This window comes from Natator depressus, chromosome 27 (assembly GCF_965152275.1).
Source record: "Natator depressus isolate rNatDep1 chromosome 27, rNatDep2.hap1, whole genome shotgun sequence".
Taxonomy (NCBI): domain Eukaryota; kingdom Metazoa; phylum Chordata; order Testudines; family Cheloniidae; genus Natator; species Natator depressus.
The window spans coordinates 7,717,155-7,744,109 of NC_134260.1; the positions used below are offsets into that span (position 1 = coordinate 7,717,155).

The following is a 26,955-nucleotide window of genomic DNA, read 5'->3' on the forward strand; positions in this document are numbered from 1 at the left end:
CCGGGGGGTTGATGCATTGCCTTGGGAGATCCCTCCCCCTAAGGTTCACAGCAGACACGCTCCCTTCCTAAGGATCAGAGAAGGCATCCATCGAAGGTGCTTACTGCTGCCCATCTCCGGGGTGTCTGAGCACCTCACAAGCTTTAATTCATTCACCTTCACGACCTCCCTGTGAAGACAGGAAGCATTATTATCACCCCTCTGCACTGAGGCACTGAGAGACTAAGTGATTTGCCCAAGGGCACCCAGAAAGTCTGCGCTCGGCTCCAACAGCTCTTTTGAAATTTGCACTTTGTTCACTTCTTTCCAGTGTCACACACCAGCCTGTCGTGGAGTTTTGCTTTGTAAATGTATTAAGAACCCCAGGAAAAAAACTAGTGATAAAAACGAAGCTTGTTTCACGTAATGGTCCCCAAAGGAGCCTCCGTAGTAGCATGGTTACACTGATAGATCTGTACAAGGACTCATACCATTTAAGTACAGTTTGATGCCATGCAGGAAGTCCCTGGTGTGTTTAGATGAAACATCCATCTGCAAATGCATCCAGGTGACCTAACAGGGACAGAATTTGTCTACAGAACAAAATGCAAAAAACAGGAATGAATTTCCAGAGGTGTTTAATGAGCGGGGATGTAATAACAAAACAATACATCACACTGATACAGATACAGATCCCACTGTATGGCCTGAAAGACCTGTATTACACAAAGTCCCATCCTTCCCCCCTATGACTACAGGGGTGTTAAGGGGCCACTTCACCTTGAATGAGCCCTTGAAATATGTGTTAACAAGTTATACTAAACCATCTGTTCCCCCTTTAGCTGTGACACTGTGAGGATGTTTCCCAGGCCCGAAGAAGAGCTCTGCGTAAGCTCCTAAGTTTGTCTCTTTTATTAAAAAGATATTACCTCATTCACCTTGTCTCTAGTCTCTCTAATATCCTGGGAAACAACATAGCTACAATAACACTGCATACATAACGTTCCCTTATCACTGACACAGCTGAGCTTGACTGGATGGTAAAATTAGACGTTGCTGAGCAAATACAGACACTAAATTACTTGGTTAAGAATATGATCACTATAATAAAGTCCACACAGTGTAAGTTCAGAAATACTACGCATAATCCACAGTGCCCATCTGGGTAGTGAGACGTAAGAACAGAGCAGGAGATGCCTCATTATGTCGTGAATGCTGCCATGAAAGAGAAGATATCCGAGTGTGAAATCTGCAATGAACACAGGAAACACCATGGAAAAGAACCACTGAAAGCACATGAGATTCCTTGTTGCCCCTGGTCCAAATCTGGTGCAGATCTATTGGAAAGAAACGGGAAAGATACTCTTTAGGTCTCTTACTACTACGGTTTTGTTTGTTTTTTTAAATGCAACTGAGCTGTTGCAAATCAGACTGGGTAGCAATGTACCATTTGCTCACCAGGGGAGTCTAGATAAGTTCATACCAGAAAATGCCCCACACTTCCCAAATGACTCAATTCAGCAATTCCCTTGGCTAGATCAATTCAGGTACAGCCTCACGACACAGCCAGATGAGTTGGTGGGAAAGTCCACACAAATAGCAAAGGCTTGGGGGTTGAAATCCTGGTCTCATTGATGCCAATGGTAACACTCCTGTTGACTTTAATGGGGCCAGGATTTCATCCTTGAATACGCCCCCCCCCAACCCTAGTGAATTCGAGGCCTCTCTCTTTAGCATTGTTCAAATATCACAACTTCAGAAACTCATGGCCAGAAGGACAAAACCCTTACTACCAACATCTAATATGCTTCTGGAGCCAAAGACAATCAGCCTGAAGTAGTTAGAAAAGAAACAAATACCAGGAAACTAGAACAGAAGAAATACAACAACGCCAAGCTGAGTAAGGGAGAGAGAAGGCTGGATTTCAAACAGAAAGTGTCTAGCAAGCGGCAAAGGCCACAGCTGTAGCAGCCACCCACACCAAGGTGATGTCAGACCCGCTGCTGAGGGAGACCCCTGCAGGAGGAATAGAAAACACCGAAACAAAACTCTATCCATGGTACTTATCTGAGCCCTGTGACCCTGCTACCCAGGCACCTCTCAACCGTTAATATACGGATCCCCATCACACCCGTGAGGCAGGGCAGTGCTGCTATCCCATGGCGCAGGTGGGGAAATGAGGCACAGAGAGTAGGTCTACACTGCATTGTTAACCTGGGCCTGGGGGACCGGGGCTTGTGGACTCAGTGTTTCCGAGCCCAGGCTTGAGCGTCCACACTGCATTGTCAACCCGGGTCTCCCACATTGCACTACACAGACCTTCGGACTCGGGTCTGCAGCTTGACCTGCATCCACACTGCAAAATGACCGGGCTTGGATGTGCATCCTAGGGCCCATTCCCTGGTGGGTCTGAGGGCCCAGGTCCAAAGGGCCTGCTGACCTAAGTCAGAAAGAGTTGTGTGTGGATGGTAGGGAGGGTTGGGGTCAAACCTGAGTCTGAGCCTTGGTTTACAAATGCAGTGTAGACATACGTAAGGTCACACAGGGAGTCTATAGTTCTTGAGGACATTCAACTGTGCTCAGGTGCTTAGAGAGGAAGCATATCTCCCACGCACATACCGTCATCGAAAAACAGCCAAAGCAGCAAACCCAGCCTCCAGGACGTGGCCCCACCTCAGCGTGGGAACGGAGAGCAGCAGAAGGAACTGTTCTGAAAAGAAAGAAGCAGCTGTTTGATCAGAAAGCCACTGAGAGCCGTTCCTGACAGACACCCAATACAAAGCAGAATAAGGAAGTTCCAGAGCTGCCCTGTACCTTATGTCATCGTTTGCACCAGTGTGAGGATGTAAATTGTTACCCTTCTGTAGCATTTTGTGCTCCCATCGTGCTGTGTAAGTGATGACAAAAGGTGCAGGGCAATGAAGAATCAGGCCCCTTGGCTCCGGTGCAGGAGACGTGTGTATTTGGGTGTGTTTTACTACTTGGCCAGGTCAATTTGTGGGCAGTGGTTTAGGTTTTGTGTTAGGAAGCTGGAAGCATAGCCACTGGCATGAGTCAGACCCCTGCTGTGTGCTAGGGGTGTCCATTTTTGCACCCTGAGCCATCCTACATGACTGAGACATGGAAACTGATTAATAAATAAAAATACCAGGCTCTTACACAGCATGTTTCATCAGATGATCTCAAAGCACTTTACAAAAGAGGCCAGTATCATTAGTGCCGTTTTACAGATGCACAGAGAGGGGAAGAGACTTGCCCAAAGCCCCCTGGCAGGCCAGTGGCAGAGCCAGGACTAGAACCCAGATCTCCTGTGTTACACTGTGGCCCCAAAAGGCCAGGAGCATTCTAGACAAGGGGACCCTCCTCAGCTCATTAATCTGATCTCCGGGTGCTGGCTGTTCTCAGGCTGAGTGAATGAATGCACAAAGGGCAGCATGGGTCCGCGTTTATATCATCTGTGTGGGAAGGACCTTAGCTAGAAAGCGTAGCAGCCCACCCCCCTGCTCTGCTCCACACCCCTCTATGCCAGGACACCCTTCCTTTTCCACTGTTAAAGGAGTCGGGGGGGTGCTCCAGGGAGACATGTTGTGGGGGGCTCACCCAGGTCTCTGACAGCAGGGTGGGGTTGCAGGTCAGGACTGAAGTGGGGGCAGGGAGGATTGGGGGAAGGACCAGAACAGCAGTGGAAAGGCTCCAGATCAGGAAATTAGGTGCATCGGCAGGAATTGGGGCGAAGGAGCCTTAGCTACCCAGCTAAGACAAAAGGGACTGAGTTGCCCTGCTGCGTGTACGATAAAAGGCATTCAGCATCTCCTCCCCTGTTACCAGTTATGCAGGCATCCTCTGGAGTAACCTCTGTAACCTGGGCTTTTCCCCCTTCACGGGGATCCCAGGCTGGATTCTCGTGCCCCATGGCAATTCGTGGTTCCTGCCCTCCTCTTGCAGCCCCAGCAAGGCTCATTCTTCCATCTCAGCCTCCACCGCACCCAGCAAAGCTCCAGAATGATGCTCAGCTCTATTACTTGTTGCTATGGTGACAAGCAAGGTGCCGGCCCTGGTGCATGCTGAACAGCAGAGCTGGGAGGAGGGGGGGGGACGACGTGTGTAAATCGCATCCCACGTTCACCTGCACACGCTTCTGCCTTCCTGATACTGTCCTGCCCCAGCATCTTCCCCTCCCCAGCAGGACAGACACCATAAACATCCATGCGATGGGAAGGTGCTGGTCAGAGAACTCTCCACCCTGGCCAGAGCCAGCTCCCCACCCGGGCCAGAGCCAGCTTTCCGCTGTGTTGTGGCTTCCAGGAGAGACAGAGAACACAGAACAGAGCCAGGACGCCTGGGTTCTATTCCTGGCTCTGCCACTGACTCCTTGGTGTGACCCTGCCACATCTCTCTGTGCCTCAGTTTCTCCAGCAGAAAAACGGGAGTAGAACATAAAGGTCAATGAATGTTCATAAGGTCTTTGGGTGCAGAGGGTTAACACAGTTTGGATAGGCCTGGGTTGGATGGTGCTTACATTCTCCTCACTGTTATTGGCCAACAAGCACCCTGATCTCTACTCAAGCTGGTCCAACCACAGGGGAGGAGTGGGAACAAGGTAACCCAGGGGATGTGTTCTTCTCTTTTGCTCCTTTGTACCAGTTTGTCCTGTGATTGTCTCCTCCCCCTATCTGCTCGCCCCTGTGGTCATATTGGGGAAATCAAGCAGGCTTGGAGCCGCCACAGTTCCACCCAGAGGTCAGAGAGAGATTTCATCAGGTCAACAGGTGTGTATGTAAATGGAGCGGGGGAGGAGGGAGATTTGGGTTGTGTTTCTCCCCTTTTTATTGTGGCCCCTTCAGAAGCTGGCTGGTGGAGGTGGTGTGAGCTTTTGAGGGGGTCGTATAGCTTCCAAGCAGAAATTACCAGCCCCTGGGCCACTCGTTTTCATGTGTCCTCCTCTTCCCTGAGAGTTTCTGTTGGCACATTTATTTGCATCAATTTGTGCCGTTTAGTTTGTTGTGCGTGGGGGGGGGTGTGCATATACACACAAGACTGAGAGAATCCGTAGCCCTGCCGTTTGCTTTTCCCAGCCCCACTGAGGAGTCCTGTGGCTGCAGCACCCACTGAGGAAGCCAGAGCTCAGGCAGGCTGCCAGCAGTAGGCGCAGCTCTCCTGGGAACAGTCATTCTTAGAGGTTGCTCTTGAGAGCCCCGTCCTTCAGACCCTCACTGAGACAATACTCACCCCCCACTCCCAGGCCAGGAGCGCCACAAATCAGCGCATCTGAGCACATTGTCTGGCTTTGTTGCTAGTGGGGATGAAATTACGGAACACGGACCTGCTTATTACAGGAGGGCAATAAAAGGAAGAACCAGGGAGTGACAGATGGTCCTGGGCAGTCCATTGTTTGATCAGAAACCTGCTCAATCCCTAAATAGTTAAAGCCCATAACATCAGTTAGCGGGAACACGCTGCACCTTCTGAACAGTGACAAGGCCAGATTCGTACACATTTCATTACAGCAAAACAAGGCCAGGAGGAAAGGATTCAGTCTTGTTAAAAGAGAGGGGACTGAGGCCAAGCCTCAGTGGGGAACCCAACTGAATTTTCTAAAGAACCAAGTGTAAATCTGTCTGAGAACAAAATGGAAAAGGATTCTGGGGTTCCTACAGAGACATGGTAGATGAGGGGATATCTTTTATTGGTCCAACCTCTGTGGGAGAAAGAGACAAGCTTTCAGACTACACAGAGCCGTTCTTCAGGTCTGGGAAAGATACTCAAAGTGTCACAGCTAAATACAAAATGGAACAGTTTGGCATAAGTAGTTAACACATATTGTAAGAGACCATGCAAGATTCCTCTCTGTTTTATATTAGTCCATCGACAGAGGTTACTCCAGAGGATGCCTGCATAACTGACATTAGAATCTAGCCCTTTTTATAGTACTTAGCGGGCATGATCCACAACACGACATGAGAAAAGTTCAGGAGGGTTCTGCTCAGATATTACAGTGGTGGGACCGTATAAGCACCAGAGAGGGAGGAGTGAGGTGCATCGGCTGAACTGAGTAAAAGCTCATGATTGGAGTATCCGGGGATGCTGTAGGTCAGAATGAGATGCCTGGGCAGAGGCCTTGGGGCTGGAACAGCACTGGATACTGCAGATAAGGACTATGTGCCTTGGCAGAGCTGCGGTGGCTCTGGACTAGAACAGAGACCATTGCAGACTAGGGTTGAGGTGCATTGGCAGAGCTGTATCTGAGGGCTGTTTACAGAGCACCTGACCACACAATGTCAAGTGAGTGTTTCCAGTCTCTCTCATACTGGGCACTAATATACCTTAAAACTGGGCATCTCCTCTAGAAATGAGAATCAACACCTCTAGGAATGAGAGATCCCACCTCTAGAAACGAGCTTCTGTCCTTTCTGCTGCCAACAGGGCGGCTGGTACAATTTGGACACGTGTCCATGTAACCCACACACCTCCTGGGTGTGGTGTTCTGTCCCATCTAGTGGCACCGAGACCACTTAGAGAGCAATTAATGAGGCTGCTCTACAGCCTTAGCTAACGGCCGGTTGGCTTTTAGCTCACGTGGTAGAGGCTCATGCGCTAAGCTCCAGAGGTCCCCGATTTGATCCCGCACGCCAAAGACTGGGGTCTGTCAGTGTTACATCTGCTCTTAGCAGAATGCACCAATTTATTTCACACAGGACACCAAAGAAGAGAAAGACTTTTGGTTACTTCTAGGGTGACCAGATAGCACGTGTGAAAAATCTAGATGTGGGGGAGTAATTAGGGTGGGTAATAGGATCCTATATAAGAAAAAGCCCCTTATATTGGGATGGGCCTGATACTATCAGGCTATCACCTTAGTTACTCCTGACCCAGAGACAAAGGGAACTAAAACCCACCCCTCTCCCAATTCTTTGAGCCATCCAGGATCACCAATAAACCCCCTAGCAAAGACACTAAATCCTCTGTACTTGAGAATGGCACCCCATGCTGCCAGCCACGCTCTTTGCTTGAGCAATTCAAGATCAGGAACCAAATGATTTACATTGGCGAGGTTTTCTGCTCACAGGAAGTGAGGCAAGGCACAGAGAAGAGAGGGGTGGTGGAGATGAGACACAGGTGCAGGGAGGAGGAATTAACCTCTCAGATGCTGCAGGCATCATGATACACATGCCTCCTCAGCATGCATTTAGCAGGCTGGAAAACAGCAGTGTTCTTAATATTCAGAAACAGCTGCTACTGACTCAGTGTAGCCTATAATAATCCCTTCTCTTAGCACCTTTCGTCCAGGGACCGCAAAGAGCTTTACTAACCCAGACACGGAGATGGGAACGCAGGCACCTGGAGGCTGGGATGTGGCAGCTGTCTCACAGGGCGCAGCAGCTGGGAATTGGCCTGCAGGGGGGCGGGATGTAATAGCCAGAGGTGGCATGTGGCCAGGACAGCCCGGCTAACACCCAGCACTGTACCTAGAAGTGCCAGGGGATCTTTCGTGGCCCCAAGTGGCCAGGAGCTCGGCTTTCCCCCATTCAGAGGAGAGCGGCCCTGGAACCATGGAGGTGCTTTGCCTTCAGCACGGCCCCAGCGGGAAGGAGGCCCCCTCCTCATGGCACACATGGCTTGCACCAGCCACTCTCACCTGCAGCAGTGGGGTGGGGGGGGCATTTCCCAGCCTGGCCCCTTGGGCTAGGCTCATTAACGCCCCCAGGAGCCACAGCCTGAATTAGAGCCTCCCCGGGGGCTGCGTCAGACCCACCCGGTGCTGGGCAGGGAACCTGCCCCCTCTGGGGCAGCCCCTGGAAGGTGAAAGCTCCCTCCCCGGGGCCCCAGCTTCCCCCTCCCCTCCCCTCCCCGGGGAGCTCCTGCCCCCTCCCCTCCCCGGGGCCCCAGCTTCCCCCTCCCCTCCCCTCCCCTCCCCGGGGCCCCAGCTTCCCCCTCCCCTCCCCGGGGAGCTCCTGCCCCCTCCCCTCCCCGGGGCCCCAGCTTCCCCCTCCCCTCCCCTCGGAGCTCCTGCCCCCTCCCCTCCCCGGGGCCCCAGCTTCCCCCTCCCCTCCCCGGGGAGCTCCTGCCCCCTCCCCGGGGCCCCAGCTTCCCCCTCCCCTCCCCTCCCCTCCCCTCCCCGGGGCCCCAGCTGCCCCCCCCCGGGGAGCCTGCTTGCTCCTGCTCCCCTCCCTGCGGACACTGCTCCGCTCCCAGACAAGGCGAGCGGGAGGCGGAGGTTGCGGTCGCTCCTCCCCGCCGCGAGGGGGCGCCGGGCGGCGCTGCTGCCGGCCGCTCCCTTTCCTCCAGCCCAGCCAATCTCGTTGGCGCCGGTGGGTCCCTCTCTCCGCCGCCCGGCCCGGCCCGTCTCGTTGACGGCGGAAGATGGCGGAGGAGACCCCAGTCTGCAGCTTCCTGTTTAAGAAGCGGGGCCCGGCGGCCGGCAGGGGGCGGCGCAAACGCCCGGGCAGCGACCAGGAGCAGGGTGAGGATGGGGGAGGGGCTGAGCCCCGCTCCGGACCGTGCCATTGTTCGGGGGAGGGGGGGGAGTGTGTGTTTCCTGCTGAGCCCTTATCACGGATGGATTCCGGGCCATACCATTTGTACCGCGGGGGTGGGCGCTGGGCTGGCCCATTACCTTCGGGGAGGGTTTCTGGGCAGGCCCAATATGATGGGGGGAGGGGTTGTCCCATTGGGGCGGGGGAGGATTTCTGGACTGTCCCATTATCACTGGGGAATGGTTCTGGGGTGTCCGAATATTATGGGGGGGAAGGGGTCTGGACCGTGCCACTCTCCTGGCAGGTGGGGGAGCCCTGACAGACTGCATGGGCCTTGGGGGGCCCTGCACTGTGCGTAGCCCCATGATGGGAGCTGAGCCAGCCTCACCCCAAGAAGGGGCCGGATCCCCCTGCAGCCTGGTGCCCAGCCCCCATACACGCTGAGTGGCCCCCAAGAGTCCTGTGCCCAGGGCCTGGCATGTGGGGAGTGCTCCTTGGGGTGAGGGAATGGGGCCTCACTCTGGGGGCTGAAGACCTGGCCTGGCTACTCCTGCCCCTCCAGTTGACGGCCTCTTTTGCTCTGCAGGGAGCAGCAGCGATGAGGGGAGCACGGTGGTCCGGAAGGAGAGGCGGCGGGAAGCCCACAACCCCATGATCCAGAAGGTGACGGAGCCCATCGCAGAGATGCCCAGCTCCACGCATTGTCCAGTCACTGCATCCCGCTCCCTGTGTAACAGGCCTCCCCGTGGAGTGCGGGGCGGGATGGGTCCCATGTTTGGACCCAAGAAATCCTTGGGGGAGATCTGCAGAAGGAGCTGTGCACCAGCACCACGAGACTGCCCACCGGCATCCTCGCCGAGCCATGGCGGTGCCATACGCTCCTCTGGAGTGGATCCAGCCAGTTTATAAGATTTATCTGGGCCCATGACAGATTCAGATTATGCAGGATTCAGATTCTCACTTAAAAAAAAAAAAAACAACAACCCTATATTTTGGGCCCTTCTGGTTGTGGGAAAATCTTTTCAAAGGTGACCAGTCAGTAACTCGTGCAGAATTGTCTTTCGGGGTCTGCAGGCATCCTCGGCCAATGCCCCGCTGTGAGAGAAGTGAACTTTCCGTCTTCTCTCAAGGGCGTAATATCTTTTAAAGCCTAATGAGGACACCTAAAGGACCTGATTTTACAAATCTAGGTGTGCAAATGCACAGATTGGGTAGGTGCATATGAAAATGACCAACAAAGGGCAGTAACTGGGAGATCTAAAAGTGCCCCATGTGACTTTTACCCAGAGTGATGCAGTATGCCACAGTAACTTTAGTAACTGAAAATTTAGGCCAGGACTACACCGGTAGTGCTTTGCCAGTATAACTATACTGGTATACTGTACCAGCAAAGGGCTTCTAGTTATTTGCAGCTTATATCAACACAGCTCGCTCTTTTACCAGTATAGCTTATTTCACCCCCACCCCACTCCAACTGAAAAAAAAGTTATACCAACGCAGTTTGGCCTGAATAGCGGCATCTACACTAGGGGCTTCTGCCGGCACTGCTATAAGGGTTAGGGATCACACCCTTGATTGACAGAGGCATGGTGGCAGAAGTCTGTAATGTACGTACAGCTTTAGTTATTGTGTATGGGTGCTATGGCTCGCTTGATCTTTTCACAGACCTCCTATTGTTACCCATTGGAGATGCACTGTAGATTGAGGGAAATGAGTGGTTCTGACATTGCAGGCCCACAGATCCAAATTAAACCTATCACTTGGCTCTCTTAACACAAGAATTTAACTTTGTAGTGCCCCTCTCCTGGTCTAGGAGAACCAAAGGTGTTTTGCTCCGCCTTCCTTCCAGCCCAGAGGTGGCTGCATTAAACCAGTGCTGTGTCTATATGGGCCCTGATTTCGACAACTCCACTGGTTTGCCTTCCTGGGCTGCAGCACTATCTCTGGCCAACATGTGATGGGGAACGTGTCCGGGTGTTGCTGGTGGTGGATCTTTCTCGGTTCTTCAGATATTTGCCCTCCCATCTTTCAGACCAGGAAAAGTGGTAAAGAGAAGACCTCGTATGGGGCAAGCAGCAGTGATGATGAAGGAAAGTCGCAAGGAATCGGGGTCGCTTACAAATCAACGAGATCAGCGGTAAGCACAGTGCAGCACGTGGCTTTGAAAGGGGCCAGAAGGGAAAATTAGATCACTTAGTCTGCATAACAGAGGCCAGAGAGTGTGTTTGATAGGTTTTATGATTGGCCTCAGGATCAGGTTTTGTTTTTGAAACTCTATTTAGTGTCCATCTGGTGCTTTTCTCTCTCTCTAATGTCTATCTTATCTGGCCCCCATCACCATAGTATTTGAGTGCCTCCGAGTCTTTAATGGATCTATCCTTACAACACTCCCATGAGGAAGAGCAGTGCTATTATCCCCATTGTACAGATGGGGAGCTGAGGCACAAGGTGGCTAAGTGACTTGCCCAAGGTCACACAGGAAGTCTGTGGTGGAGCAGGGAATTGAACCCAGGTCTTCATTGTCCTAGGCTAACACCCCAATCGCTGGAGCAAGGAACTCAGAGAACTTTACAAGAGGTCAGTAACTTTATCCCCATTCTGCTGATCGGGAAAGTGAAGAACAGAGAGGAGAAATAACTTTCCTAGGGTCACACAGCAAGTCAGTGGCAGAGTGGGAAACAGAACCCAGGAGTCCTGATGCTCAGTCCAATGCCCTAACCATGCAATTACAAAAAGAGATGTGTATGTGACTACAAATCCTTATTGGTGTAGAAATGTTGACTGTCTTCCCAAATAAACATCACTAAAGGCCTTTTTGCTAGTAACATAGACTCTTCTCTAGTATTGGAGATCCAAACAGCGTGGTTTAGTGCAGGAGAAGCAGACACTGCCCTATCTAGTTTAACTGCCCTGAGCTGAACAAAAGCCTAAAAGGAACAGTCTAGTCGTATGGGAAATCAATTGGATCGAGTTTAACTAATCTGAGGAGGTGCTAGTAATGCAAACAGACTTTTTTAATGCTTGCCATGTTGTGGTAGCTGAGTTGGTCCCAGGATATTAGAGCGACAAGGAGGGCGAGGTAATAGTTTTCATTGGACCAGCTTCCATTGGTGAAAGTGACAGGCTTTCGAGCTACACAGAGCTCTTCTTCAAGGCAAGAAGTGGTACAGATCTCGGCTTTGACACGCATTCCCGCTCACTTCCCCTCTCTGTGCCCCCATTTCCTCCTCTGTAAAACAGGGATAGCGATGAGCTGCCTCCCAAAGGGGTTGCAAGGATCTATTAGTTCATGTTTGTACAGTGCCTTGTGACGAGCTCAGGGCTGCGATTATTATTCACTACTTGGGTGTCAGGAAAAGGTCTGTGGCTGTCAGTTTCACACCCCCCAGCAGAAAGTGGGAGGTGCTGGAGAAGAATGTGGCTTTATGTTCATCTGCTGGAAACTCCAGAGCTCGGTTTATTTGTAATCAGAGGCCGGGAAGCTCCCACCTGGATATAATTGTACTTAAGTCTCTGCACCGTGGGCCTGTTGATAAAGGGTTGATGAAGCCCAGTATTAATAGAAATGTTTTCACGATATTAAAAAAACAGATGTATTAACTAAATTAAATGGTAAACCTCCCACAGCTGGGTTAGAAATCCAGACAACAGCATTTGTAGGAAGCATGGTTTAGTGGTTAGGGCACTGAATTAAGAGACCTAGGTTCAATTCCTAGCTCTGCCATCGGCCTCGTTGGGCAATTCCCTGCAAAATAGGGGTAAATGCTTCCCTATCTTTGGGAATAAAATCCATGAATGAGTGCGAGGTGTGATAGAAGGACCGAGATGTTAAAGAAGCAGGAAGTGAAATGGGCTGTAAACACAAAGGGACACCTGCCTGGTTAGGTTCATTGTCAAGGTACCAGAGTGAAGTGCAACAAGCAACCAACTGGTATCAGTGGAAAGTGACTGTCATAAGAACATAAGAATGGCCCTACTGGGTCAGACCAAGGATCCATCTAGCCCAGTATCCTGTCTTCCAACTGTGGCCGATGCCAGATCCCCCAGGGAATGAACAGAACAGATCATCATCAAGTGATCCATCCCCTGTCACCCATACCCAGCCTCTGGCAAACAGAGGCTAGGGACGCCATTGATAGGTCTATCTTCCATGAATTTATCTGGTTCTTTTTTGAACCCTGTTATAGTCTTGGCCTTCACAACATCCTCTGGCAAGGAATTCCACAGGTTGACTGTGCATTGTGTGAAGAAATACTTCCTTTTGTTTGTTTTAAACCTGCTGCCTATTAATTTTATTTGGTGACCCCTAGTTCTTGTGTTATGAGAAGTAGTAAACAACACTTCCTTATCTACTTTCTCTACACCAGTCATGATTTTATAGACCTCCATCATATCTCCCCTTAGCCGTCTCTTTTCCAAGGTGAAAAGTCCCAGTCTTATTACAGTCTCCTCACATGGAAGCTGTTCCATACCCCTAATCATTTTTGTTGCCCTTTTCTGAACCTTTTCCAGTTCCAATAGATCTTTTTTGAGATGGGGCGACCACGTCTGCACGCAGTATTCAAGATGTGGGCGTACCATGGATTTATATAGAGGCAACATGATATTTTCTGTCCTATTATCTATCCCTTTCTTAATGATTCCCAGCATTCTGTTCACTTTTTTGACTGCCGGTGCACATTGAGTGGGTGTTTTCAGAGAACTATTCACAATGACTCCAAGATCTCTTTCTTGAGTGGTACTAGCTAATTTAGACCCCATCGTATATGTATGGTTGGGATTATGTTTTCCAATGTGCATTACTTCGCGTTTATCATCATTAAATTTCATCTGCCATTTTGTTGCCCAGTCACCCAGTTTTGAGAGAGGCCCCATTCCTTCAGCACCGTGCATTTATCCTGTGCTCTTGACGGCAGGATCTGAGCAGCTTTCTGCGCCGGGGGAGTCTTCTCTTGACTGTGAATGGGGAAATGTGCTTCTTGCATTTCAGAAACCTGTAGGTCCGGAGGACATGGGAGCGACGGCTGTGTATGAGCTGGACACTGAGAAGGAGAGAGATGCCCAGGCCATCTTTGAGCGCAGCCAGAAAATCCAGGAGGTCAGTCAGCCATGACATGTAAAGCCAGAGCTCTGCGGGAGGAGATGATATGTTCGTCTGTTTAGTCATGCACTTTACCCTGTCTTCTCATTGTCCAGGGTTTGCTGAGGGGCTGCTTCCCAGTTGAAGTGTGTGTGGGGTGGGGGTAAGGGGTTAGTAGGGGAGAAGGACTCGGGTTCAAATCAACCTGCTTAGTGCAAGCAGTCGGAAGCAGTTTAGCCACGGGTGCCTGGTGATTTACATAGGACCTGTGGTTGAGAGGTCTAAGCCTGGAACAAGGGATGCTGCAAATCAGGCCGAAGCAGCTTTGGCAGAACTGACTGGAATAACAGGGTTCTGCAGGTGTGCTGGCAGAGGGGTGTGTGAGAATGTGTTGGTGGAGCAGGACTGAGATAGCAGTGGGGGCTGCAGGTCAGGAGTGAGGCGCACTGGCAGAGCTGGGTGTGGGGAGCCCAGGGCTCAGATAGCAGGGGGCTGCGGGTCAGGATTGAGGTGCATTGACAGAGCTGTAGTGGGCAGCCAGTCCTGTTCCACGCCTTTCTTCCAGGAGCACCAAATTCGCCCACTGATTTTGAAAAATGGAAGTGGGGGGAAGCTTTATTTTCCCTAAGTTTGACAAGCCAAGTATAAATCCCTTTCCCTGGTTACAGTGGGCACCTCCTGGCTTTCATGGCCATCCCTCATGCTCTGAGAAGGGAGTTGCGGGGGAGGATGGATAGCAGAGAAGGTTGGGGGCTGGCGGGGCCGGGAAGCAGATCTAGGAGACTGGGAAATGGAGCTTTCTTCCCTGTTTTCTTGCTCTCCCTATGTAGGAGCTACGAGGGAAGGAGGACGATAAAATTTACCGGGGGATCAATAACTATCAGAAGTACGTGAAGCCCAAAGATACGTCGATGGGGAACGCTTCCTCGGGAATGGTCAGGTAGGTGGCCTGACTTTTTAGATCGGGGAGCCATGCTGTCTGGGCAGCATGTGGAGAAGCTTGCAGCATGGGCAGCAGACGTGTGTCTGTTCTGGGGACAGGGCGTCAGTCTCCAGTGTAGCAAGCTGGCCCCTTTCACCAATGCTACCCTCCTTTTGAAGACTGATTCAAACCGGAACCTGACTGTCGGCGTCTCAGATGCACCCGTTCTAAGCATTCTTCCGCCCCTTTCAGGAAAGGCCCGATCCGAGCCCCAGAGCACCTGAGGGCCACCGTGCGATGGGACTATCAGCCCGACATCTGTAAAGACTACAAGGAAACGGGCTTCTGTGGCTTTGGAGGTGAATGGACCTTTCCCTTTCCGCAGCACCCCAATCCCATCCTGAGTTCCAAACTAACTAGCTGGCCCCTTTTTAAAAAGAACATCCAGGCCGGCACAAGTTCTCCAGACACTGTGCCAGACTCACAAAGTAGCATCAACCCAGCCAAACGCTTGTAGAGGCAAACGGCAGCATTTAGATGGCTAATGACCTGAACTTGCAGTCCATGAGTAGAGGATGTCTACGGATCTAAGCAGGACATTTCTGGAGGATGGCCACAGACTTCAGACAGCCTGTCTCTTTGTTTATATAGTGCTGTAAATGCACAAGGCGCTGAGTCAAAGGCAATTGATTTCTACAACTTGAAATACAGTAATCACCTGACAAGGTGGATCTTAGCCAGAGGATCTCAGCATGATTGTAAGATAAAAGATGTGCTATAAAAAGAAGATGAACCTGTCCATTCAGTGGGTATTATTGACCGGGGTGACGGAGCATGGGTGTGTGGTTACAGCTTTGGACTGGGAGTTGGAGGTCTAGAGTCTATTTCCAACTCTACCACTGAGTGTCCCTCTGTAACCTTGGGCATGTCTCCCCTGGCAGGGAAATAAGAGAAGGTGTGAGGGGATGTGCTCCGCCCATTCCTTAGCGTTTGTGTGTCCCATTTGTGGCCTTGTTCTGCCATGACGGGGTGAGGGTTACATGTTGGATGTGACACTTCAGTGCTTGGGAGCCCCATTGATCAGATCAAGATGTAAACTGGGCTCTGTAGTCTCCATGAGCCACACCCCTGCATTAAACAGGAGGAGGGGATTGCATGCTGATAAGTTGCACCTCTCTTGGGCAAAGCACAGTAGCCCCTGCAGTACAGCAGCCATTTATAAACCACTTGCAAAAGGCGGTAACTGACGAGTGGTGGGAGGGAATGCTAACTCCTTGTCTGTTTGTCCTGCTGCAGACAGTTGTAAGTTCCTCCACGACCGCTCTGACTATAAACACGGCTGGCAGATTGAACGGGAACTGGACGAAGGACGCTACGGAGTCAATGGTACAAAAGCAGTCCTCTCCCTTCTCTCCCTCAATTCCATTCTCATGAGGTCTTGCAGCGTTGGTATTTTAGAATGAGCTAGACTGAGGGCTCTTAGGTGATGACGGGTAAAGGAGAAGTGATCAGTGACTCCTTCCCTGTCTCAAATGACATGCTAAGTGGTGGGTCACAGGTTTAAGTTAAAGATAAAAAGGACAGTCCTTCATTGCAGCGGGTCACAAAACTGTGGAACTCCCTGTTGCAGGATTGTAGAACCCAATCCTGCAGCTGGATCGCTATGTCCAATAATTGCTGCTGTTCCGAGAACTAAGAAAGCACTGAACAACTCTGCTGCTTCAGGATGATGGCTGGTCGCCACGGGGGCTGGAATGAATACCCCTTCCATGAGCAGCATTGCCCCGTGGGCCAGGTTCATCTCCCGGGGGATGGGGGCAGAGGAATTAGGCTTTCTTTGAAGTATCAGGTATGCCCTAGTGCCAGAGGCAGACTGTGGCCAAGAAGAATTAATGGCCTGATCCGCTTTCTGAAAACTTCACCCCAGGTAGTCTTACGCCTAAATGGCTACTGATCTGCTGTAGCTCATGGCCCAGGAGCGAGCTATGGGTGGGGCTGGTGGGACATCTCCCTGCCTTTCGGCTGCACTCTGGCTGCTGCACGTTCACATGTATTTCCCCACGTGAAACAGGGCTATTCCTTGCCGCTACGCCGCGCAGGTGCTGGCAGTTGCTGCGTCTCCAGGCCACGGGCTGCGTGGCGCTTCTGACCCGTGGCAGAAAATTCCAGGGGCCAGGTTGTGTGTTCAGCGGATGGGTTTGGAGCCGAGTGGTTCAGTGGCAGCTAGTCTGGGAGGAACACTCGGAAGGCAGCCTCGCTGGTGTCTGCTTATAGCAGTGAGTGGGCGAGGCAGAGGAACCTGCTCCTTGGGGGATGAGCAGCGAGCATGTTCGCTCATTAGACCTAATTATATCTCCTTACCACGCAAGCTGCTGACATCCGAGACGCCTAGCTGCCAGAGCTGGGTTATTTCTGGCCAAGGACCAGGCCCACCTGCTGAGTGATTCCTGCGCTGGGGGTAGTGTGTGCGCCGGGCTCTGGCGGGCTGACTGGCCCCTCTCTGACCACAGTCAGGCGGCAAATTGTTTTCTCTCCCGCAGACGAGGAAAACTATGAGGTGAGCAGCAATGACGAGGACCTGCCCTTTAAGTGTTTCATCTGCAGAAGCTCCTTCAAGAACCCTGTGATTACCAAGTAAGCAGCTGCCTCTGGTGCTGGGATGGGGACACAGTGATCTGGCTTTTAGATCACTTACTGAGTCCATCCCTCGCTCTCCGTGGCCAGTGTTATTGCCCTCCTCAAGGTGACGCTGCATCTGAGCCTTTCAGTTTCTAGCTGTCTGGACCCTTCCCTGGCGTTTTTCCAGCACCTTCCCTCCAAGGCTCCCAAAATGCATTCATTGTCCATTGTAAAGCACTTCCCATTGTGACAGCAGCTGTTTTATTCTGGCTTTTATCACCAGCCTTGAGATTTTTTTCATCCCAATGCTTTACCGGTGCTTCATAAGCATCATTATCCCTACTGTACACATGGGGAAACTGAGGCACAGGGCAGTGAAGGGACTTGCCCAAGGTCAAAGAGTGATTTGGTGGCAGAGCTGGAAATAGAATCCAAGCATCGTGATGGGCATCCCACCCTACCATCCCGGCAGTGGTGAGCTGGGAGATCTTTGTGCCTCGATTGGGAGCCTCTCCTCTGATTTGACAAGGTCCTGTGAGCATGTCCAGGGGTTTGGTCTCTGGAGCATCAGCCCGGCTTCTGTGTAGGACTCCTGGGTACACTTCTCAGTCGTGCTCCCTGGCCTGGGATCGCTGCAGAAGCAGCAAACCCAGTTCCTGGGAGCTGGGGCAGATCTCTTGGGTGTAGCACCTTGTGCCTTGTTCTCGTGCGGGAGGGTCTGCAGCTGGTCCTAAGGCTGTGGGACGTTTCCTCTGCTGCATTTGTATTGTAACAACCCCTCAGGCCAGGCCTTGCCATAATGCCCTTTGCAGGTGCCGGCTTGCTGCTATGGGGCAGGGAGAACGCTAGCTGCTCGGTTCCCCCCTGCGTCCCAAGGGAGTGAGCCATCAGCGCCCTCCTGTCTCCAGGTGCCTCCCAGAGATGGTGACTTTGGGTCTGTCCCCTGCAGCCACTCCTTTGTGGGAGACTTACCCTGGCCCCCTTGTTCCCTCCTGGCAGGTGCAGACACTACTTCTGCGAGAGCTGTGCCCTGGAGCACTACCGCAAATCCAAGCGCTGCTACGTGTGTGACCAGCAAACCAATGGTGTCTTCAACCCAGCCAAAGGTGCCTCACCCCTCCTGTCCTGCCCCCTTCTGGGATCACAGGCCTTTCTTTAATGCCAACCGGGGTGGATGTTACTGCACTGAGTAGGGAGAGCCGCCGCCTTCTCTCCAGGTGGCGTGGCTTGGCTTAGCACAGGCTGGATCACTCCCCTTGCTAAACAGATCGGAAAATACAGATGCCCTAGTGAGTTGGGTTAAAGCTCTGAGCTGGTCTCCAGCCTCCATCTTGAAGTGCCAAGAGCTGCATGCTCTTCCCCTGCGAACAGCTGGCCAAGTGGAGCCAGCAACAGAGAGGGCCGGGAAGACCTTCTGCTGGGCCGGATCCAGTTTTCCTCTTCTGCCTGGGGTGGGACGTGCTGGGCAGGGGAGCAGCCTGACTGGACACAGTAACCAAGAGCATCCAGAGGGTCAGTGCTGTACATGCCTTTGGGTCACCTTGCGGCAGGAGGTGGTAGAACATCCTAGAAATCATGTTTCCCTCTGTCTGCTGGGGATTACCCAGGAGCCATGAGGTGACTGCTCCCACCTCTAGCCCTGCCTGAGCGATCGCAGCTGTCTGCCTGAGCCCGCCTCTTGGAGGCCCCAGCCCCTCTCCCAGCTGGCCCGACACCTTGATAGCCCCTTCACCTTACTGGATCCTTGCCTGAGAGCAGAGCTGCAGTTCCAGGGCTCGTTTCAACCCAGCTGCACCTCCCAACAGCCAAATCTACTGCTGGCCCAGTGAGGGCCTTAGCTGGCACTGAGAGCTATTTACGGTTCTCTGGGGAGAAGCAGCCCTTGGGAAGCTCAGGGCCTGTTCAGAGCCTCACCCCTGCTCCTCTTGTCTTTTGCAGAGTTAATGGCAAAGCTAGAAAAGCACAAGGGTGAGGAGTCGGATCCCTCGGAGCATGGAGATGAGCCACAGTAGCACAACTCTCTCCCCTGTTCTTCCTCCCACCCCCACCCCTCAGGGTTTGTAATTATCCCAATAAAAGTTTATAGAAAAGACCTGTCTACTTTGGATTTTGCTTTGAGGAGACTGTCACAGGCAGGTTATTAGCTTGTTAACCCAACCACAAGGATCACTAGGACACCCCCTTGCGCTGAGCTGCCAGACTAGGTCCTTTAGCTGTCAGCGCCCCAATGGTCTCAAAGTGGGAGACTAAGGTGAGGAGGGTCTCCCAGCCAGGCTAATGCACAACACAGCCTCCAGTCAGCTGCTAGAGAAAACGTGCCAGCAAAGCCCTTGCTGTACTGCCAGGACTCAAGTGGCAACTTTCCTGTGCGAGAAGGTGGTGGTGGGTGGGCTCCTGCATGCTGGGCTGCAGCATTCCCCCCACCCTCCATGGCTGTAGGACCACAGTGAGGCTCTGTCACCTCCAGGCTGGAGCAAACTGCATTTTAAATCACACAATGAGACCCTCACTTTACAAGGAAGCCTTGATTTGCCCAGTGAGCATGAGACACTCGTGGTCTCTGCTCCCTGCCAAGCATGAACCCAGAGACGCTTCTGCCCCAGCTGGTCCTAGTGAGGTTTCTTTAAAGGGTGATGCCGCTGGGGTGAGTGACAGCCCAGGAGCGAGAAGTTCTCGAGCTCTTTTAGAGCAGGGGGAGGAGGCCAAACAGGTCAAGTAGAGCAGGCTGAAGGATGGGAAGAATTTCACAAATGTGAAGGTGTTTCCAGTTCCCAGGGTTCAAAATGAAACTTTCAAAAACCTCAACCCCTTGAAATTTCAGATGTTCCCCCCTTTCTGGCATCACTGTGAGGGATGTCTAAAGGATTTTACTTTGTCCATTTCTCTTTCCCATCTTGCTGTTAAAAGAGGTGCCAGTCTCACATTTATTTATTCACCCTGCTCTGCTGTGTGTGTAGCATTGATTGTGCCTGTTAGCAACCACCCCTCTGCTCGGTCATATCCTACAGCCTCTGCGCTTTGCCCTCGGTGTGCCTGTCTTTAAACCCTCCACAGCAAGAGTCAGGGGTTTAGCTTTCCACAGCAACCTCCTACATGTTGCTCGCAATGCTATAAGAAAACATCCCAGCACTCCACTCTTCATTGTCCTAAGTGCAGTGAAAGGGAGCTCAGGCTGGAGCCTCCCACTGAATTTAATCTGATTGCTTAGCGCTCTCCCCGCCTCCCCCTGCTACAATTTCTTTGAGCATTTAAAATCTAAACTCAATTACAAGAGTAAAAGGGCATCCGATCAATCTTCTTCAGCTAGATGGGCTGTCACCACCACACCCAAGCCAGAGAAACTTCAGCTCACAGGTTTGGGGAGCTTTATGCCTCTGAGAATAGGGGTTGGGTATCCTAAGGTTTTCACTTGGACTGTGGAAGTGATGCCATACACTGAGGGAGGGGGAAGCAGGCTGGATTTGTCATGCACAAAGGATTATTTCTGGCATTTACTAACTAAGTTTAATCAGTGTAATTTCCTGGTGCTCTTTTGTTCCCCGAGATATCATCACAGGCTGGTTCGATATGTGAGTTGAAGAGCCCTTTCCCCCCTAATTCCTAAACCTCTTAAGAGTCCCAAGGCAGGGTCTTGATTTTTCCCCTTCAAGAAAGCCCCATGATGATACAGTAACAAGGGTCCCACTGTTGGTCATTAGCTGGAAGTTTTAGGTCTTCCTACTTCTGACTGCTGCATCAGTACAAGGCCCATTGCCACTGTGGGAAAACACAGCCCTTTGGGTTCCACACAGCTTCAAATAAACCACCTCCCTTCCTGCACTGTACTGTGCCCCTGGCAGATGTCACAAGCTAAGCTAGTCCTTGCGGTTAGAGCTGCACTGCTTTCCTCCTCTAGCAAGTGCTTCCAGGCTGGCGTTGGAGAAGGAGGGGGCTGTGCTACTGAAACGGCCATCATTTCAGGCAATACAAGCTGACCTCTGGCCAAGTCTGTGCTCAGCCACGTCCCCTTGCTCTTTTTGCAGAAAGGGGGGCTCTGGACTGTGTCCTGGGCATGTTCCAATTCATGAAATTACGTTCTGCCTCTAAACTCCCCCTCGCTCTGCTGCAGGTTGAGTGGTGCTGTCAGGGAAGAGTTACAATTTAGCTAAAAGCAAAGACAAAATCTGCAGAACAAGCAGGAATGATTTTAGTAGCTCGAAAGGCACTGACCATTGTAAACAGCTGATAAGCTTATGCCTGCCCAGTAATACAAATGAAGATCACAGGCCACATTATTCTGTAGCGATTAGCATGTATTATACAAGTCCGGGTCTATTTGAAACTGCATTTACAATCATTTTTCAAATGCTAGATAGTAAACAAAGCTAAGCTTGAAGGGGCAATTTCAAATGTAAGTGCCTCTTGTAAAGACATTATGTATCTTAAACTCCACTTCAGTGCGAGAATTCTATTAAAATGCAGTATTCTGAAAAAAAGAAAAAACTCAGTTCTTAGACCAATGCTAACCCTCCCTTCACAACCCACTGGATATCTGTAAGCACTCATCCCTCCCCTGCCTCCTTCCCCTGCAAGGTAGCCATAGATGCTTGATGCGATAGGATGACCTCTCTACATATGTACTGTTCTTAGTTTTATCTTTGTTTAGGGTTCTTTCTGGACTTGTAACAATGCCTGTCTCTGTATGTGCAGATAAATGCAAATGAATTGATAAGAGAATGTATATAACTGGCCACTGTGGCACCATATCTTTGAAGCTGCTTGTCAGTCTTCCCGGTACCGTGAATAAACCCCCTTCGGTATTGTCCGTGCTTGCCTGATTCTTGGGGAAAAGAATCTTTCTGCCGAACAGTGTTGGCGCAGCGAGCAGGGTGTGATTGGGAATCCTCGGAGAGTTTCTCACAGCCAGGGATAGAGGTGAGTACCTTTCTACTTCCCACCTCTAGCGCACACCTTGGTTTGGGACTCCCCTCTGCACCCCTTTTTAATACGAACCACACATAGGATGCACAGGCAAGAGGACTGAACGGGACTGTGTTTGTGTCCAGACACCGAGCACCAGGGTGTGTGCTGCAGGGATCGCTGGAGGCGAAGGCTGCATCGCCAAGGACTGAGCACCTGAGCGTGTGGTGCAGTAAACTGAGGACAAGGGGGTGCTCAGTCAGTCTCCCCTGAAGCGCCGCTTAAGTGGGTTTCAGGAAGCTGGGGTACAATGTCTTATGAACCCTGAATGTGTCAACGATACCCTCCATGGGGGGGGCAGGGGGGGGAACGACGACTTGTTGGCGTGCCCCAGGGTGCACCAGTGATACCCTCCAAAGGAGGGATACTCATTGACTGGCTCTGGGGAACATCAGCAATGCCCTCCACGGGAGGGAGACTCGTTGAGTTTTTGAAAGGGAAACATGAGAAGGTTCAAAAGATGATGGCAAAAGCTGGCTGGAATGAGGGTACGAGTACAATGGATAGCATGTGGTGGTCTGGTCAGACGAAAGGAAGGTTAGGGAAAGGGATCGTAATAATGTATTGCGAATATGAAAGGAAATTACAAGAATTGGAAACACTTTACGTCAGAGCTGAATCAAAAGGCAGACTGCAGCCGCGAGCTTGAAGCAGAGAACAAGGCTTCAACAGCAAAACTATTTTTTTTTGCTAGCACACAACAGAAGGGTGATTTTACTGACCCTGACTCAAGCAGCAATACTGATGAAGACCAAAATGAAATGAATTGGAAACTCCTTGAGAAACAAATTCAAAATTGGAACCTGGCACACATGGGGGAAGATCAAGATAATTGTCCGTCCCCCCCCTTAACCCAAAATTAAGTGCCAGTGCTCCCTTGGCCCCTCTCCAAGTGACCACTCGGTGGTCAGGGACAGGTGAAAACAGAGTGGCTCAAAATACTTATAAGCACACTCCTCTCAGCACAGAGGAAATGAGGGGCTTACTAAAAGATCTCCCTGATTTAAAGCCCAAAGACCCAAATTTGGTATTCTGGAAAAGAATAAACCAGATGATTACCACCTATACGTTACATCCCATGGATCTTCATTTCTTAACAAAACCTATCATGGGCCAAGATCCCTGCAGAAGGACACTGAAAAGGCATTTGGGCCTCTGTTAAATTTGAATCTGAAAATATGACATGACCTGTGCCTGCACTGAGTTTAAGGAAGCTGTCCAAGAAGCCTTGGGGAATGGAGCCGGTAACTGGGGACTGATCGTGGGCTGCGTACAAGGCAAGGACGAGCCTGCCTCTCAATATTGGGAGAGAAAGTGGGAGATGTATTCCAGCAATGCAGGGACTGCAGGCCCAAAGAAAACAGATCAGGCATTTTTAGAGATGTTAAAGGAAGGTTTTAACTCCCACCTGCAAACAGCCCTTACTTTGGGAGTGAACCCAGGCTCTGATTATGAATCCATCTGTATGAAGCCAGACAGGCCAAAGAGATAAAAAGCCGAGTCAGGGGCAGAATCACGGCCAGTTGAATCCCTGCGGTACCTCCCTGCCCTTTCAATCTGGTCCTGGTCCCGTCCCCACCCTCCCCCTACCTCACAGTGTTCTGTATGTGGGGAAACCAGACATTGGGCAGCTGGATGCCCAAGCCGAGGAGCCCTGGGCAACCGGCCTCAACTGGTATCTCAACCAGCTGCCAACCCTTACTCACACCTAAGCAAAGAGGAAATGGCCAGGCTTTTAAATTCCATAACCCGCGAGGATCCAGCGGCCCCCCCTTGCCTGTCAGTACCGATGATGCAGATATAAATCCCTCGAGGCCACACTTACAGGCATAGATAAGGGGCCAGCCATGCACAATTCTTGTGGACACAGAAGCATCTGTTTCCATTACTGACCTCTCCCTCCCCGCTACTAAATATACTATTTCAGGGGTAGGAGGTGCACAACTCACGGCTTACAAAAGCTATCCTGTTCTTGTAGAATCTAATCTATTCTTTTGGACCCAATCCTTTTATGTAGCTCCAAATGCAGAGGGGACTGTTTTGGGCCTGGATGCCCACTGTGACTTTGCAGCAATTCTCAATCTTGCTCAAAGTAGTGACATTTACTGATAAACTTATGCATACTCAGACCATTCCCCGCCGCAAGGATCCATCCCTCTCTTCGGTTGCAACTGCCAAATCTGTGGCTCCTACTTGGGATACACCTAACCCTTTTCAAGACCTTATGTTCCAGATTTCCCTGTGTTTGGGCAGAAAATAAGCTGCCTTGCAGTTCGATGCCTGGTCGTCTTTGCCCACCCATCCAGGTTACCAGTCAGCTCCCTCCACCTACCAAGCAATACCCTCTCAAACCTGAGGCCATGGATGCGGTAGGTAACAGTATTTACTCTTTACTTCAGCAAGGCATACTAGTTCCTTATGGAAGTGCACCCTCTTAAGCCCAGGACCCTCCAGAGACCCCCTCTTGGGCGGACGTACAGGAGGGAGATCAGGTCATGGTAAGAACATACAACCCCGGGGTACTTCTGTCAAAATACTCCGGCCCGCACATGGTATTGGCCCATACAAATACCTCTGTGAAAGTGCAAGGAATTCCAACATGGGTCCATAAAACCAGAATTAAAATGTATAAATAAATTCATTTTGTTTATATTGTATCCTTTCAGGTAACAACTGTGACTCCCCACGTTAATCCTCCTGGCAAACATACCTGATGCAGCCTCCTGGGACTTGCCCTTGGTGCATATCACACAAGATACCTGCTTCAAAGCTGGCCAGTATGTGCAACTTCCTGCAGGAGGCAGCGGCGAATGAGTAAAGAAACCAGACACTTGGCTTACCCGCAGACCGGACCACCTGGGACCTATCGTGGTTACATCTCACCTTCAGAAACACCCAGGCTCCAAAACCTCGATCCGACTACCGCAGCCGGGAGCAGCCTTCAGCTCCCCCCATGCATTTTGCCAAATTGGGACTGTAACTGGGTTTTTGGCCTTATGGGATGGGGGCCCACACACATAGGACCCCCAATTCCGGGGTGCCCTAGCACAGAGTGTTGGGAACTGGACCATGGGACACAGTGTCAGTTTGAGAACACCCCGCTAGAATACTTAACAAATTATTCTATTTCCAGGGCCTTGGATAGATCAGTTGAAATTCACAATATGTATGAGGCCGCGAATGGGTTGGGAGAACATAGGTGTCAACGTGAGCAAGAGAACGTGGTTATCAATGCCATGACCACCACTATAGCCGCTAACAGTATGACAGTGTCTGTACATGCAGGATGGATGGACATTCCCCCTCTGTTATGGGAGCCTGGGATGGAGGGGCACTACTGTCAGGAATCCTGTGTACACCCGGTTAGACGTTTACATTGTCCTGATATACGATGTTATAGTCTGGCCACTTTTAGATACTCCCCCCCTACTACCTGTCCGATATTGTACCTGACCCCCTCAGACGGCATTATTCAAGTAGGCCCCAACAAAACACTTCTGCATGATGTTCTCATGGTCTCTGTTCCAGTTATATATGATTTGTCCAATTTTTCAGCACCCTTGCAAAATGTATGTTCAGATCACCCTAGCTCGCTGCAATGGCTGCAGGACCAACTACGTTTTTTAATGCACCATTCGAGCCCATACAGCCAAAAGGCTGAAACGTAGCATTCTAGGGGATGTTGGAGGACTTTTTGGAAGCTTCAACTCTATAATTAATACAATTAATTTAAATTCTGAGAGATCATACAACTCTAGGGCCAAGCCACCCAAGCCCTTAGACATACCAACACTGGGTTGTCTTATGCTCTGACTGCAAGAGAGGATTTTTACAAAATCATTGAGAGAACCTCAGATGCAATTGTCAACCTGGCCAACTCACAGGCCAAAGGTCGTGCTTGTGATTTGCTTAACATTGCAAAAGAAGATACATTAGATGTATGCCTGGGTTTTCCTCCGTCCCCTACCCTTTCCTCCCCCACTCTTGCCTACATTGCAGGTATTCCTACACAATAGTAGCTTCTCTACTTTCTCCAGACTCACCCTTCACCTTCAATTTCCTTCTTGCGTATCCCTCTGTTGTTCCTACTCACGTGTTTCCTTCTTCTTTTTGTTTTAAGTCTGTTGGATATGTGGCCAATAATATGGTATATAAAGTAGGGCTGTCTGGATACTGGACACCATCCCCTGACAATGCTACACTGATGACAACCTCGGACTATTGCACAGAAACAGACAATTACATCGTGTGCTCCTCTTCTACCCTTTGCCCTTGTCCTCTTCTGTGGTTGTGAATGTCCTTCCTCTTGCAGATGGTGAAGTTGCTATAGGAGTATCCGCTACTCAGTGGTGTTTCCTCACCGCTGCATCTTATTACATGTACGGACCCTGATTATAGCGCCAGGCAAACGCTTCCATGTGCCTGCAGATTACCGACTCATTGACCCTAAGTGATGTGCACGTCCCTGGCTGTGTGTCACTGGAATGACAACAGCTCCTCGGTGGTAGAACAATCTATACCTGGACAATACACCGGTTCAACTGGCCAAGAAGCTACTCCTCAAAGTGGTCCTGGCTGCTGTGTCTGCGTTTACCACCGTTCATAACCACGTCACCAAAGGTAGCATTCAAGTCCAGCTCTCCAATCAAACCATCACCCCACTGAAAGATCCTATTCGTAATGCATCTGTGACGAAGTGGGGCTGTTCTTAATGTTTCCTCTGAATACTGTAGGGGTGCCTCGGTTTCCCCTATGCATTTCTTAAGTCTCTAGGTGGTGGGATAAGGCAGGGGGTGTAATTGTTGCAGAGCAAAGGGCCGGTGTACATAAATGGCCGACACTCTGTCTCCTGGCAACTGATGACCTGGGCCCTTCCCCCCCTGCAAGGTGATAGCTAAAGGGTTGGAGAACAAAGGAATCAG

The 26,955-nt window shown here is 51.0% G+C and overlaps 1 protein-coding gene and 1 long non-coding RNA gene across 2 annotated transcripts; one reads left to right on the top strand and one right to left on the bottom strand.

The window, feature by feature from the left end:
• Positions 1-638: 638 nt before the first annotated feature.
• On the bottom strand, positions 639-4,293 carry LOC141978483 (uncharacterized). Its single transcript, XR_012636386.1, has 3 exons — positions 3,805-4,293; positions 2,599-2,689; positions 639-1,316 (listed from the first exon to the last, which is right to left on the bottom strand). It is a non-coding gene; the product is annotated as an uncharacterized LOC141978483 (long non-coding RNA).
• A 3,880-nt stretch (positions 4,294-8,173) lies between these two features.
• Positions 8,174-19,167, top strand: RNF113A (ring finger protein 113A). Its single transcript, XM_074940773.1, has 10 exons — positions 8,174-8,440; positions 9,040-9,116; positions 10,486-10,590; positions 13,444-13,551; positions 14,364-14,473; positions 14,708-14,814; positions 15,752-15,841; positions 16,996-17,089; positions 18,074-18,180; positions 19,013-19,167. The coding sequence occupies exons 1-10, from the start codon at positions 8,341-8,343 to the stop codon at positions 19,084-19,086; spliced, it is 972 nt and encodes a 323-aa protein (XP_074796874.1). The 5' UTR covers positions 8,174-8,340; the 3' UTR covers positions 19,087-19,167.
• The last annotated feature ends 7,788 nt before the right edge of the window (positions 19,168-26,955 follow it).

Bases quoted from the DNA above. Each gene is read 5' to 3' on its own strand.
- RNF113A (XM_074940773.1), top strand. From the start codon at position 8,341: ATGGCGGAGGAGACCCCAGTCTGCAGCTTCCTGTTTAAGAAGCGGGGC. The intron at 8,441-9,039 runs GTGAGGATGGGG...TTTGCTCTGCAG, and splicing joins GGGCAGCGACCAGGAGCAGG to GGAGCAGCAGCGATGAGGGG. The intron at 15,842-16,995 runs GTACAAAAGCAG...TCTCTCCCGCAG, and splicing joins AGGACGCTACGGAGTCAATG to ACGAGGAAAACTATGAGGTG.